At 39.8% G+C, this 15,150-nt stretch overlaps 1 protein-coding gene across 10 annotated transcripts in view; it reads right to left on the bottom strand.

Moving 5' to 3' along the window:
• The window catches only part of LOC124304592 (afadin), a 116,045-nt gene that overhangs the window by 21,314 nt on the left and 79,581 nt on the right, over positions 1-15,150 (bottom strand). Inside the window, exon 1 of one of the 10 annotated variants that reach the window (XM_046763101.1) lies at positions 6,845-6,935. The exons of the other annotated variants lie outside the window; for them this stretch is intronic. Coding sequence (XP_046619057.1) covers positions 6,845-6,902 — 58 coding nt within the window. The 5' untranslated portion in view covers positions 6,903-6,935. Of the gene's footprint in view, positions 1-6,844; positions 6,936-15,150 lie in introns of those variants that run through there. 10 annotated transcript variants of the gene reach the window in all.

Below are 15,150 nucleotides of genomic sequence, written 5' to 3'. Positions count from 1 at the left end.
GGTTTGAGAGAAGAACCGAGAAGAGACACTGCGCGAAGCGCGGACGACCGTGAAGCTTAAAACTGTAGGACTGGACGGCGGAGACGAACGGCAGACGTGAAAGCTCTAAAAATAAAGTCACAGAAGCAAGGAGACCACTGTTTACAACGCTCTGCGTGTTCCATGACCCGTGTGCGTTACTCTTTACGCTTCTCAGGCACGCAAGTTACGCCAGATGTCTTTATACGTTGAAATTCGCGAGACCGTAGATACGGAGGTTTCCATAATTTGCTAAATCGTACGATATTTTTGGCTTTTTCTATCCAAGTCACACTTTGTCAATCTTTAGAGTAGCCGTTATTCCTAGTTATTGTTACGTGGAACTGAGGAGGGATTTTTACACGTGTGTAAACACAGCCGACGTGTTCGACTACAGGGCACCGATCTCGTTCTGTCTTTCCACATCGAAAATCTCGAATCACGATTTGTCAAAACGTGACCAGGTCTGAAAGCGTGCAAACACGCGTGCCGTTGTTTAAGGGTAATTAGAAATGGCAGAAGGTTCGTTAGTTAGCAGAACAAGACCGCGTCAGGAAGTAACTCGGCGCCGAAACTCACCGATATCTTGACAAAGTGAAAAAATTGCGTCACCGTGGAGTTTCGCGTCTGCCTGGCTAATTGGCAGAAAATGAATGTAAATTCAAAGATGGAGTAAGAGTTGTAAGAAAATTAAAAAAAAAAAACTCGGAACAGAAACGAGAAGAACGAAAAGGCGAAATTAAATGAATAAATTTACTCGTACGCGGAGGGTTATTTACTCAAATTTACTGCATACAATGCCGGGACGGTATCTTGAGGAAGGTTTAAAACTTTGACAGTGAGAAATATCCAATTTTCGGGGTTGGTTAAATTTTTCAACGAGTGAAAACGCTGCCGTTTTTTTTTAATCGATTACAGCGAACGAAGATAGCCAATAATTTTACTAATGTAAAGAGCATAAAAAAACGCAAAAATATGATAGGTGATTATTTGATGAAAAAAAAAAATAAAAAAAAAAAATGGAATTGAAACCGTATACTCATTAGAGAACGTTTTGAGGTCGTCGGGGAAATTTAAAATTATCGCAACGAGGGAGTATAAAAATCCACTATCGAGAATGAATACGATCTACATCGTATGGATTATTTGCTATCAGAGAACGATGGAAATACGATGGACAACGTGCGTGGCATTGATGATAACCGCGAGTACAATAATTGTTATCTCTTGATCGGACAAGCAAAAGTGGAATGAAATTTGCGGAAACTAGGTTACGCCGGGCGTAAAATAGACGTTGTGTGCCAATGAAAGTGTGTACAAAGCTAATCGACGATCTCTCACGGTTTATTATGTCCTTACATACACCCGCATTGAAATGAGCGGCGTTTTCATACGTATAAATTTTTTATCCAGACTGAACGAATATAAATTACGAATGAAGATAAATCCTTTGCTAAGAAAGAATTTGCTGTCGCAGCGACAGCAAAGGCCGGGAATAAATTCAACCGCATGTGATACAATGGACGATGTCGAATATCGAGAAAGATAGTAGAGAAAATTCTTAAATTTAATCTCCCACATTAGCGGAGCGGTGTAAGAATTATTCGGAATAAAACTCGTTAATCGCTACTGTTCGGTAAAGTTCTGGCAAGCGCGTTTTATCGTTGGCTTTAAATATAAACTGCTGAAGGCTGAAATTTGTAAAAGTGTAAAAGACCAATTTATATTCGTCGATATCTCGTAATCTGAGTATAGTTTCAGATTGATATTTAACGAAGGATTGTATCATCGACATAAAAATCTACGGTAAAAAAATTTATACGCTGTTTAAATTTGGTCGTCAATTACTGTAGCGGTTCAGTGATACAACAAATTGGAAATTTAGCAGTAATTCAAGCCGGCCTTGGCTCAGGATCGACCTTTTGTGCCTGACACCCTTTGACCAGTGAACCGCAACTGTACCACATATACGTGGGTGGATTTCACCGTAACGAAGTGTGGGAGCTGATTTTGGCACACTGCTATGACGTATAACCTATGTAAATATCTATATCTATGTCTCGGTCGTTGAAATGTCAGTGAAACCGACCCGATATCAAAATGTGAGCGACAAACTCAGTCGTGAATCTATGAACACACACGAATCTGGATGAATGGATGGGTGCGTTCTACGGGCTTAGCCGGAAACCATGTAAAACCAACAAATCGCATCAAAGTGTCCTAATTCGTCCAATATACCAGGAACGCCTACTCTGTAGCAAAGTTTGCGCCTATAACTTCGCAGGGTTGTGCACGTGTCTTGAGAAATGAAAGGTGACACATTTTGAAAGGATTTTGCAAGTTTCCAGTGAAATACTAGACAACTAGAAAACGAAAAGCTTGAATTATTCTAAGCATCGTTCAAACGCGCGCCTTTTTTCTGACGTCAGAAAGGTTATGACCAATGAGAGAGTTTCGCTGTGCCGAGACAGGGTGTGTTTTGAGTATAGAGAGGGACAGGTACGGAAGAGAGAACGATTGTGTCGGAAGTTTCAGTAAGAAACTTCTGACGTTTAAAAGTGATCTAGAATCAAGTGAAAATATAAATCTAGAATATAAATAATCAACACGGTTCCGTAAATTTTAGGTTACTTTCACGAATTATTCTTTATATTGATCTCGAAGCAATCACGATATAAAACATTACGAAGTTCAGGGACCGAAAACCAAGGCATGAGTCCATCATACGGTTAATAAATTTGAGAGTGCCCAGAATTGATTCTTTCCCGTCAAGGATATAAATCTAAGAGATTTTTCACGAACGCGAAATTGCGTTCGGGCGATCGGAAAATGGGTTGTATAGATATCGGAGCCAATTCAATATCGTAGAGTGTTATACAACCTTGTAAACCATCACGAGCGCTTTACTAGCTGCGTAGGTACTCGGTGTTGGCATGAAAATGAGACACGACACGATCAGATATCGCCATACATTGTGCATGGTGTTACGTCATTGAAATTCTCCGTTGGGAGCGTGAACGTGACCTTAGGAAAAATCCCTGGGACTGCAGGCTGCAGCAATGGTGTCGGTAAGAGGACGCTATGCTTAGGAAATAATGAGCATTGTTGTTTATTTTTATTTTTTTCTTAACAAGCAGCCGACGCTACAGTCCATGGTTGTGATTGAAGCGACTTTGAGTATCAGTCGATAAATTCATGGAAGAATGACTAAACGGTAGCGTCATATTCGTACTCAGAAGGTACGTTGATTCCTTGTAATTTGACGAAGCTGAGGTTAACCTGGTTTGTTCGAAATTTAAACGCTACCTTCTCCCAGTTACATACGTATAAAAGTGTACAATTTCTTTGGCCGTTGAATGGTGAGGTTTAGCGTGAAAAAAAAAAGTTATAATATGACTGATAAAAGAAAGGATATTATACGCGAATAGGTTGAACAGAGAGTTGCATTGTAGGAAATTTCATGGGATTGTGAGCAACAATGCCACCACGAGTCACGCCATCTTGAAATTACACCTTTCATAACGGATGGAAATAATGTAGCCAGTATTGTGAATAGGAATCACACCTCGGACTCGTCTTTCAACGTTGAATTTCATATACCTTCAATGCCGGAACCGTATATATAGGATAAAGTACAAGTCAATTAAAGTGACACGTGTTGTTAAATTAATAAAAACTACTGCAAATGTATGAACGATACGAATCTGCTATCCCCAAAGTCTGAACTGGAAATGCACAAGGATGCAAATCGCGGTGTAGCTCTTGCAATTGGATTAGGTGCTGATTACGTAGCGCTTTAAAGTCCCCAGTGTTCGCGTACAGAGAGGTGTTTTCAATTCCACAGCCCATGACGAATCGCTGCTAACGCGAGCTTTGCACAAGTTCCGTGAAATCTCTTGGCGGTTTTGTGTTTTATTACTTTTAATTTATGCATCCACATTTATATAATTCATTGATGTGCACTCGGCTAATTAAAACAGTTTTCCGTGTATAATTATACCCCGTACACCTCGCACACCCACTCCAGGATTAGGACGAGATAATAAGCCAAAGAAAAACACATCTATTTTCTTTCTAACAAGCCTAATGTTCTCAGTCATTACACGAAACTTTCGTGATATCCAAACAAAGGCCAAAACTGACGCCGTGGCGTGACTGGCGGTACGCATTTCTTTAGCATTGACCTGCGAAAGTTGTACGGCGGTTCCAGTTTCTGCGGTTCCATTGACATTTACTAGGCCAATATCACCGGACACCATTCTCCATTTCATGCTCATTTTTCTCTCCAATACTCCCTTTTGGATTTCATCACATATTCCATTATCCGCCAGAGGCCACACGTAGGTATCGAATGATTTGGACTAAGGCGAACGAACACACGCCTAGTCACTGGAGACGTAGAAGGTCGTCGCAAGTAAAGTATTGGGCGGTGATTAGGGGTCCGGTTTCACAGCCCGGACTCGTTCCACTTGACCAAGGCACGGAAAAGGAGGCGGGTATCATAGCTGAACGGAGAAATCTTCACCGATGACGTGTCCGTTTCTTTCTACTCTTCTTCTTGATTTTCACACAAGAAGAATCAAAGTTCCAACAACACTAGCGGCACGCCACTCTTAATATTGAACAGTATAGTCAGCCTGCCGGTACCGCAGCAGTGGCATCACACTTAATTGCACCTATGCCACGGTGCAATTGCTTAATCGTACAATTAAATAAAGTTGAAGGAGTCAATTTAGCGCAGCCACCGCGACCACCACCACCACCACCACCACTACCACCGGCGACCACGACCCGTTCTCCAGGAGGTCAGCGCCTCTGCGGAGTCATTGCACTTACAGACTTCAGACTGCAGAAGTGCACCAGGGGCGCTATTCCGTACGCGATTCAAGCCGCAGATCGAGTCGTGTCCAAGACAACCGCGTACTAGTCGTTACAGACACTGCGTTACACGCAATTGAATCGGTAGCTTATGTAGTTATTGGTTATATTACAGTACAGGAAATCAGTAATACGAGACCTGCAGCCTGACAAAAGTTGCATAAAAACGGGGTACGTGAACCTGCGAAAAACGATTCGTTATCCAGAGTTCAGGACGTCGCCTTCTTCGAATGATGCGAAGGAAGCGAGACTGCGTGTTCTAGAATTATCACCGCACCTTGTCATACATCTCGACGTGCAGCTACCGCGGACCTTGAATAAATGGGTAAAAAAGCACAGATGAGGAGCCGAAGAAGAAGACGAAGAAGAAGCAGACGCGATGCATGGAAAGGAAAAGGCCTTCTTGACTAGAACCAGAGGAAGAGAAAGGGGGGAAGGAGAGGGAGCGGGAGGAGAGGTAGAGGTAAGCCAGTTGACGTACACACGTGCTAGTAACGGAATGCAGTGTTGCCAGGTTTCTCGCCATAGTGCAGCGTATAGTATAGACGGTGTAGAAACACGAGTTAAAAAGGTTCGATTCTAGACCTCGCTTACACACGCCAGAAACGACTCAAGGATAGAAATAAGAAGGAAAACACTCAGCGCTTTCCTCTTGGAAAGTCTTTTCTCACGTCGAGTGTATCGCTGACAATGAGTATGAATGGCGAGGCAAAGGATGACAAATTTTGGCGAAAAGAAGAGACGGTCTGGCTCATAAATCCAGCCAGGCTATAACAATTTATCCAATTTATATACTTGTATTAGCGCTGAAAGGTCCGATATTTTAGACGAGGAGTAAACTGCAACAATCCTACCAAAAATCACTCCTTCACGCCTGCCGTTGCGTTTGAATTTAAAAATACGGAGCGATATTCGACCAAGAGACGGTTTACCTACACCTACCGGTTCCTATCAAATTTCAAATTGCCCCGCCGGAACCACTTCTGATGTAATTCAGCCCGTGGCTATAAGAAAGTCGGCGCCTCACGGAACCTGACTTTTATTTTACCTGATTATAACTTCAAAAGACTGTGCCACGTACTGACTGCCTTACGAGGAAACGACATCCCTGGAGAGACGTGCAGTTGCTTCAGCATGAGAAAAACTCTCATCGGGTATGGTATAAAAGGCGCAACCAATTAGCAATAATACACCAAGTTCAAGAGGAGAGAGCAGAATATTTGCTGATAACATGTGATGTAACGAAGAAGAATGCAGCCGAGTGTTCGCCGGAAATGATTGAAAATAATTATCACACTTTAGATGATAATATTCGAATGTTGGAGGGTAGCTGCGGGTTTTTCCGAGGGTGAAATTAGAACCACTAATTACGAATGTTCATCAATTCTTCGTGAGCTGTCGCCCTTGTGCCGTCAATGTCTCTAAATTGAAATGGTAGATGCCGGCGGAAGATAATATTCAATTCAGGTTATACTTTATGTTAAACTCTATAAGTTCGGATGCTTTTATCGAACTTGCAAGAAAACTCGACTATTCAACCATAAGCCATTATTTCACGTGGCTACTCGTAAATACTTCGAGAATCGGATTTGGTTAGGTGTGAGTGACCAACTCGTGCACAATCGATAGCTAAATTGCACGTTTTTTTTTTTTTTTTTTTTTTTCAGCGAGCAAAGTTTTGATCGCGATAATGACAACTGGTGGAAAAAGCCCCGGGAAGGAAATATTTTTCCTTCTGCATTTAACCACGGGAATCAACGAGTGATAAAACGGTAAAGGATCAACCAATTTTCATTCCAAGTTTTTATTTATTTTTTTTCAAACTTTTTTCAAACCTCTAGGAATGTGATCCAGTATCGTATGATTACGAATTTTTTTGCGACGAAAATAATGAGGAGCGATAATTTTTAATCATTGTTAAGCAGGGAATTGATTTAGGAAGACTTACCGAGCATTATTTCCACTTTACCGCTGCGTCGTGGTTTGAAGGACCACAGTCCGATCATTTTGACGACTGCGGTGTTGATCGATTGACTTGACGATTGTTAATATTTTAGTATTATGATTAAATTTACATAACAAGTTTGACCATAGTCCGGTAGTTGTGAGAAAATACGGTAATTATGTAGTTATTAATGCAACGATTAGTATAGAACAAGTGATTAGTCAGTGGTGACAAATACAAACTACGATCAGGTCAATAACGACACAGTGTATGTGTGCGGATTTAATTAATGAAAAAACATGCCATATGTAAATCCATGTATGCTAATGAAACGGAATATCTAACGAGTAACGATAAATCAACCGAACGTTAACGTGTACGGTTTTCAATTTTCAAACGGTGTAGTTTCCGTTTTGAAATTTAATGTTCATACAAGCAGCGATATATCCTGCTGCAGGGAGGAACACGCGAGAACATGATCACATGGTGATTCATATAAATTCAAGTCAAACAAACACCGTATTATACCGTCTGCGCGAATACTGAGGACACCTGTAATATGGGGGGCGTGAAATAGGGTGCGAGTAGAAATTACCCTCGAGGCGGAATAAATATCAATGTTTGTATAGAAATGAAAAAATTATTTTTGGTAGATACAAATATCAACACAGTACGTTTGACTGTTCCGAAGAAATCCAATTTCAAAAACTGGTTAGGTTTATAATAAACGAGCAGGTATCCCCTGAATATTGACTCGGTCTTGTTATCGCAGGTGAATTTCATTTAATCACGATGAGTACAATTTTCAACATCTTTTGAAAATTTTGATACACTATCCGAACCACAGGAATCTTCGATTGAATCAGCGTTTCGAAACCTGCATTGAAAACAATACGATTAACAACAACGTACAGTCTTTGTTTCAGTTTGAATTATTTCATCACTAATTGAGATTATAGCATTAATTGGATTTAAAATAAAAAAAAAAAACCGGTTTGAAACACTGCAATTATACCCGGTTAAAATATATTCGCACATTTTGTATTTTGGTTTACAGTAATTCCGTCCGCGAATGAACAACTTTCAATTTCTTATAATACGTCAAAAAATTGTTTAGCAAAAATCAGAAGAACTAGATTCGATGCGCAACATAATGTTGTGCCCGAGTACCGCGCACCACTGCGACTGTACACCATTCTTCTGGTATAACGTATAGAAACTACCCCTATAAGGCACATGTGATGTCGACGGCGCATGCGCGTGGTAATTGTTCTGTTCGAGAAGCGATATGTATGGAAATACGAAACGATTTATGGGTAAAATAAATTATAATATGCTGGTTAAAAGAGCAGCAACGATTGCTGTAACGATTGATCAAATTGACGCGGATACGAAAGATTTTGCCTGGATTATATAGTTTTATAATCCCTGCTAACATCTATTTGCACACATGCGATGTCCACCTGTCTCGGTCGGATTTTATCACGGGTAGAATGAATGGATAGCGTGCAACTGTCGACGATGCAGTTATGATCTGTATTTCCCGATATATTCGTACGTCATCGCAGAATTGTAGATAACGAAAATCGATAAAGGGTAACGCGTGTCAGGCTGAGATCAGGGCTCACTGTTCTTCTCGAGATGTCGATGCGAGGAACCTTTGCGAATGGTTCGGGGCATTTTATCCGCGCAACATCTGTGCACCTGCAGCAAATACTGCATCCGACTGCAGCTTTGCAGGGTATAAAAGTACGACACGTAATCCATATCCGCAGGATTTAGTGGTCCGTTAAATTTTCCTTACCTACGACCTATGAATAAAGATACGAGGATAACAACTTGAAATCGTAAACCTCGACAAGACACTCCGACGGAATTGAGAATTTAAAAGGTGCCGGACGGTAGAACACGAGAATCCTGTAGGGGTAAATTTACTTTAACGCAAGCCACAAATGAAACGGTGAATAGGAAAGTGGAGTGTTATTTTTATAAAGCCGTATTCTCGCGACGAAGTGCGGGGTGATCGTTGTACAACCTACGTTTATTTGACGTAATTTGATGACGTGAATGGGATCAGGATTAAGCATGATTTATCTGCAACATCAACGAGTCCTTGTAATTTTATATGCAGTTTTATACTAAAGCCTCTAAGATTGAGGTAAAAGGTTTGCACGTGGTCTGAGAAAAGATTCTCAATATCTTGTAAATATTTCAACTCACTTTGTTCAAGTGGCAAAGCATTCCCGAAGAATTTCGAATCGCGCAGGTATTGCGACTACGAGTTTAAAGGTGACCTATGATAATTTACATCTTTGACAAGCCTGTTTGACATTTTTGGTAAGTAATCCAATAACCCAAGGATCATCCCCGTAGTCAGGGTTATAATTAACCAATTACATACACCATTGGCCGACACCCAAACCCAGCGCATATTTCATTCTGGATGGAAACCGCGAAACAGGCATCAACTAACCATACGGCCGAGTAAAGGTGTGTGCGGTTTACATCCGTTCGATCCAGTTGGCATTCATATACATATACATATACACACATATATATATATATATACATAATGTAAACATATGCCATTGATCGGGCAGTTGGCTGATCAAACCGAGAGCCTTATCTTCGGTCATGTCCGCAGGTTTGGGTTTAATTGGTTTCCGCTTACGTTTATTTCATTTTTATTATTATTTATTTATATATTTTTTTGTTTTTTACTGGGAGAGAAAGGTTGGATTCAAAAGAAGAAAATAGAAAGACGAATTTCTGCGGTTTTCAAACAGGTTACCGATTTTATACGTGTACACAAGCATTGGCTGACGCGGTTGTTTAGTCAGTTGAAGATTAAGCGATTTCTGGTTCAAACTCTCTCACGCCTCAAATTCTGCGCGAAGAGAAAGAGAGAGAGAGAGAGAGAGAGAGAGAGATTGAGTAATTAATATTCCTGTATCTGACAAGTAATTTTCGTGCTCTTGACGGGGCGTTTGAACTTTTCCAGGCTGTTTATTAACGACGAATTTCTGCACTTCATAAACTCTCCCGATATTTTATACGAAGTGATAACAGATTGCAAGCTGAACTTTAACGATCGAATAAAACTCGTCCTGTGGACGGCACAATTGCGCGAAATAATTGGAGTGATCACGGAGTGATGACAGGTGATTGTGATTTAGGGCAAATTAAGCTGCTATTGTGGAATGAAAAATAAATACCGGTATCGAAAATGCAGCTTTCGTAAAACGTTACGAAAAAAACAATAAAAATCAATCTCCGTGAGCAACTCCCGCCTTTCTGTTCCTGAAAACTACTCGAGACAAGGTCTGATCAACTTTACTGAAGAGAGCTTTTTATTCAAATTTCAGGCAGAGAAAGATGCGTGCATATTTATATGTGGTAATGTCTTACATGTGTGTTAATTTATATCTGTGTAAGTCTGGTCCAATCGTGGAACGCAATGAATAAGTACAGTTTAGCCAACGACGCCGACGGTGACCCTTATAGTTTCTTGCTTGGATTTGGTAAAGGCACAAAGAACTCCTTTCAGTCTATCAAACTCTAGTTTAAGCTTCGTTGGAAGTGAGTTCGTACGGTTTACACGTAGCAGCGTGTAAATGTGTTCGTAAAGGCGGCAGACAGACTTCACCTCGGGAAAGAAATATACCAGAAACGTTAAAGCTCAAAACGCAACTTGAACCTTAGACTGTACAGAATTTCAACTTTGATTTTCAGTAGATTTCCTTTTAGAGTAATGGTCCCCGTATACAATACTAAATTGTTTCTTAAAAAAATAGACGTTTTACATACAAATTGGAATTCTACGATGAAAATGTAGGTACAAGGAAATCTTTATAATTGTCACACTGACACGGGTGAATCAACGTAGTTTTCATCAACCTTTGTAATTCGGCAGTAGCTTTATCAAAACGTACCGAATTCTCCAAGACGTACGAAAAAAAAAAAAGAAAAGTATCTCCCTTTTACCAGAGCTGAAGAAATCTGTGTCTTTCATCTTTTCAGACAAGTCAAGAATGGGCCCTGCCGTTCTCTACGTTGACTGACGGTCAGGCATAAAATATTAAAAATTTCTGTATCGTTCTATAAACCGTGCGGGCTTCACCGCTGTGCCATAGATGAAATCTGTATTCCCGTCTGTACGAGGAATATAAGATAAGCGAGTAAGAAGAGGCAAAAAAGGGGACTAAAGGTGATAGAAAAGGAGACAAAATCAACAAGTTGAGTCGATAAAACCGTCTCGAACTAAGCTCTTGGCGATTCAACGCTTCGCTGTGACTAGTAGCAATGTTTGTGCTTGGTCGGTGTCCGTCTGAATACACCAGCCGCATTGCAGCGTCTGGATTTTCCATGCATACGAAGCAAATATCGACGTGCATTCTCGACTACCAAACCCGAAGTATCGAGTCACGGAAAATAAGTAAGAGGGAAAGAGTATCCAGAGTGGAAAACTTCCCTGGATGTCTCTCGATCTCTTTCCCAATTCCGCTGATCAAAAAAGGATCATCGGAGTTTATTTGCGGTTTGAACGTTTATTGGTGTGTACGATCCTTTTTTCCATATGGGAAAGCTTTCGTCGATGAGAGTCTTAATAATTGCGGATGGGTAATTGATGATGACTCAAACACCGTTATGAAGAGATACAATGTCCGACATTCGGAGGTTGAATTTTTTATATCCCCTGAAGCCTGAGTAACCGTGCGAGTAAAAATTCAAGATCTAAATTGTCGGTTTCACTGAAACAAGTCTCTTCTCTAAGTCCATGAGATCCACACCATTGATATTATCTATATAGATCACAAGACGGGACACTCGTGACTGTGCGTACGTATATCTGTTCAGAGCTTGGTTCATTCCATACAAGCCGTTATAGATTCAATTACGGGTTCTTGGTACAAAGATATCCTGTTTCGACGTCTGCACGCGGCATGATAGGTACGTTGGTAACTTGTTACCCACTATGTAGTAAATATCGCGCACTTACACAGATATATGCGCGATTTCATTGCGTGTTATATAATATCCGAACATCAGGAATATGCGGTCATGCACAGGTTCACGATTAATTTCCGGAAGCGAAACTTAAAGGCACGTCCGAGAAATTGCCTTTCTCAAATTCGATCTCGAGTCTGATTGCACAACCTTCGGAAACTGCTTGTCATCTTCGTTGAACCTTCGAGGTTACGCCAAATGCACCCCTATAGCTACAAAACCCAGCCAACATTATCAATCTGTCGACTTGCGCAGCAATTAATCAGCAGTTACGACTCGTAACCGAATGGCTGTTATGATTGTGCATCATCGAATCCCCCTCCCCAGTCAGCTTCAAATAATTCAAAAACGATTGCCTAATTTTTCCAGATTTTCATATCGACTCTAACACCTCTCCCCCAATAGAGTGGATTTCTCCATTAAAAATACACGTGCTGCGGACACATTCTCAGTATATATTTTATTGTAAGAGTAATAATGTTCTAAAAAAACTGTAACTGCGAGGTTTTAGTAGGCATTAGTGATAAAATCTGGGAAAAAATTCACATTATATGATATAATCCAGGAAATCTACACGAATTGCACACCCTCGAAAACTCACTTTTTTCGTTTGTACGAACTGCAATTCGTCTAGATTTTTTGGTACGATGATGTGAATTTTATATCAGATATTAGCACACCGATGATCACTGAAACCTGGTACTTACAGATTTTTTAAAACATTATTACTCTTGCAATAAAATATATACTGAGAATGTGTCGGAAATACGTGTATTTTAAATGGGGAAATTCATCTGTTGGCTGGAGGGGTTAAATTGAGATGGAATCTGAAAAAATGAGACAATTGTTTTTGCATTATCTCAAGTCGATTTAGGGCGGAAAAAATTTTGTCAACACCGTAAATAAGGACTATCCTAATGTGTAATATTTATGCGTACAGTATCCGCGATTTCTTGACAAACTTTTCCTGCCATGGAATAACAAATGCGCCAACTGCAGTTTTTCGTCCTTTTCTCTACGTGTTTGCAAAAGTGGAATAACATACGTCAGCTCTTGCGAACACTCTTTCACTAACTGAATAAGTAAGATATGGATAAACTCTATAAAATTTCACAGAATTGACTGAAAAGAAATTCATACTTCATCCGCAAGATTGCGGCTGTTCGAATAGTCCTTAAAATTAATGGAAATTCAGTATTTCGAATGAAATACGTATTCGGTGCCGATTATACCAGATTTCAATCAAAATAGCCTGGACTTTGTTTTACGTGTGAAATAATGGGACTGCTGAAAAACTGGGTTTTTGGCGATGCCAGCGATCGCCCTAATTGCGGATTAGAGGTATAACGCGTAAACACCGGCTGCATGCATAGTTGATAGGGTTGTGATTAGTCTATCGAGGTCAACCAGGTCACTCGGTTATGTGCAAGGCAGTTCTGTATGCCGACTGGTCACGTACCGTATTCGTACGAAATCGATATCTCCGCGTTAAACAACCAGAATAATACGTACGGATCGAGTTACGTACAATACACATGGGGACGCGGTACGGACACTAGACTATTTTAAAACAGGGCAATACTCTTTTTATTTTCGTACGAAACAAGGTTTAAACGTTAACTTTTTTACCAACTAAAAATCTTCTCGATTTGTCGGATCTTTAGCTGCAGTGTAAAGAAGTACTTTGTACACAATGCGACTTCTGCTAATTTAAATATTGTGCAAAGATGTACAATTTATTCCGATTTGTGTTTTCTTTTTTTTCTCTTGCTTTTGCGGAATTTAAAAAAATAATCGTGAAGTATACAGTTTCGCAGTTGGTGTCATGATCTAACTTCGATATAAATAATAACACATTTATTTTCGTAAGCCTTGGAAGGTTAGGCGTCAATCCACCATTTTCAACATAAGGTACGAAACGTTCTAATTTTGCTGATATCTGCTGTCCGATTATTCCAATGTAAAAAAATTGTCATTTTTAAAGATGATTCTATAATTTACACGATTACTTCTGTATGATACCGTGTTTCTTATAATTCCTAATAATGCGGGGGTATTTTTATTGATTTTTTTTTTTGTACGGTTAAACCTAATTTTTAGACACATTTCCAAGAGAAGAACAAAAATACTGGTCATCTAGGAATAATAATATATATGTATGTAATATATTATGGTGGTCCTTAAAAATGTCATTTTTGAATTTTGACTGCATCACATCCCAAATCGTTCTACTTTCTAAATCCCGCGCTTTGACAATGTTTTCAAAACTAAAAACTGAGAATAAAAGATAAAAAAAAAAAAAATTAAAGTAATAGTCAAATAAAAGGATAATCGATTCGATCATTCTCCCAGTTCACGTGATAATCCTCCGCGTGAACTCAGCCACTGTTCGACGGCCAATTTTACTCGATCACTCTTCATCCTGTCTACGTCGGTTACAATAAATTTCGACGCCGTCGTCGGGGGAAAATAACATCGGGACTTCGCATCCCCGAGCTTTCTCGACGTAATAACACCGTGGTGTGGTAAAATTTCAAAGGCCGTTCGTAAACTTAATCAATTTCCAAATTCCTCGTGAATTTACACCCCCTGCACTGCTACCAAAGACGGGAAATTTATACCCTCTGGTCGAGGCAGCTTTTAACTTACTGAATTTCCTGCAACAGGCTGCGAGAAACTTTGCGCTATTTGAATACACATGTACATACAATTTGTATGTGTGTGTGTGTATATATATATACATGCAAGTGAAATATTTGCGAACGCTTATAAAATATTTGTGCTTCGTTTAAATTTCCTCTTATACAACTGATCATCTACTGCAGCTAACCTGGAATATTCGACCGACTTGCCATTTCCGCAACAACAAACGTTTCTTTTCACTTTTCTTTCTTTTTTTTTCATACTAACGTATGATATTTGGATTATTATTATCGTCCCTGAGTGTTTCCATTTTCTATTACGTTACGCGAAATAAAGCTGAGAGTAAGAAATCTGAACACAGTCAATTGACTGCAGTAGCAGCTACAGAATTAATCAATGCATCGATTTATTACCAATATTCGTGCGCTAACATTTTTGCCAAACGTTTCGTTTTTAACAGTGATTCTCATCGGGAGTTGTGATAAATGAAAAAAGCGATAAAATAATCGATTATCGTTTAATAAATTCACTCCGGCGGAGTTCCGCTGTGAAAAATGATCCTTCGATTGATTGCAATAACGACGATAGTGTGCCTGCATGATTAATAACTGGCATCCTGTACGCGTGGGTAGGTTAGTTATTTTTAGAATTTAGGACGT

Source organism: Neodiprion virginianus, chromosome 1, assembly GCF_021901495.1.
Source record: "Neodiprion virginianus isolate iyNeoVirg1 chromosome 1, iyNeoVirg1.1, whole genome shotgun sequence".
In the NCBI taxonomy this organism is placed as follows: Eukaryota; Metazoa; Arthropoda; class Insecta; order Hymenoptera; family Diprionidae; genus Neodiprion; species Neodiprion virginianus.
The sequence above is the reverse complement of the archived record's forward strand: the minus strand, read 5'-3'. Positions and strand labels throughout refer to the sequence as shown.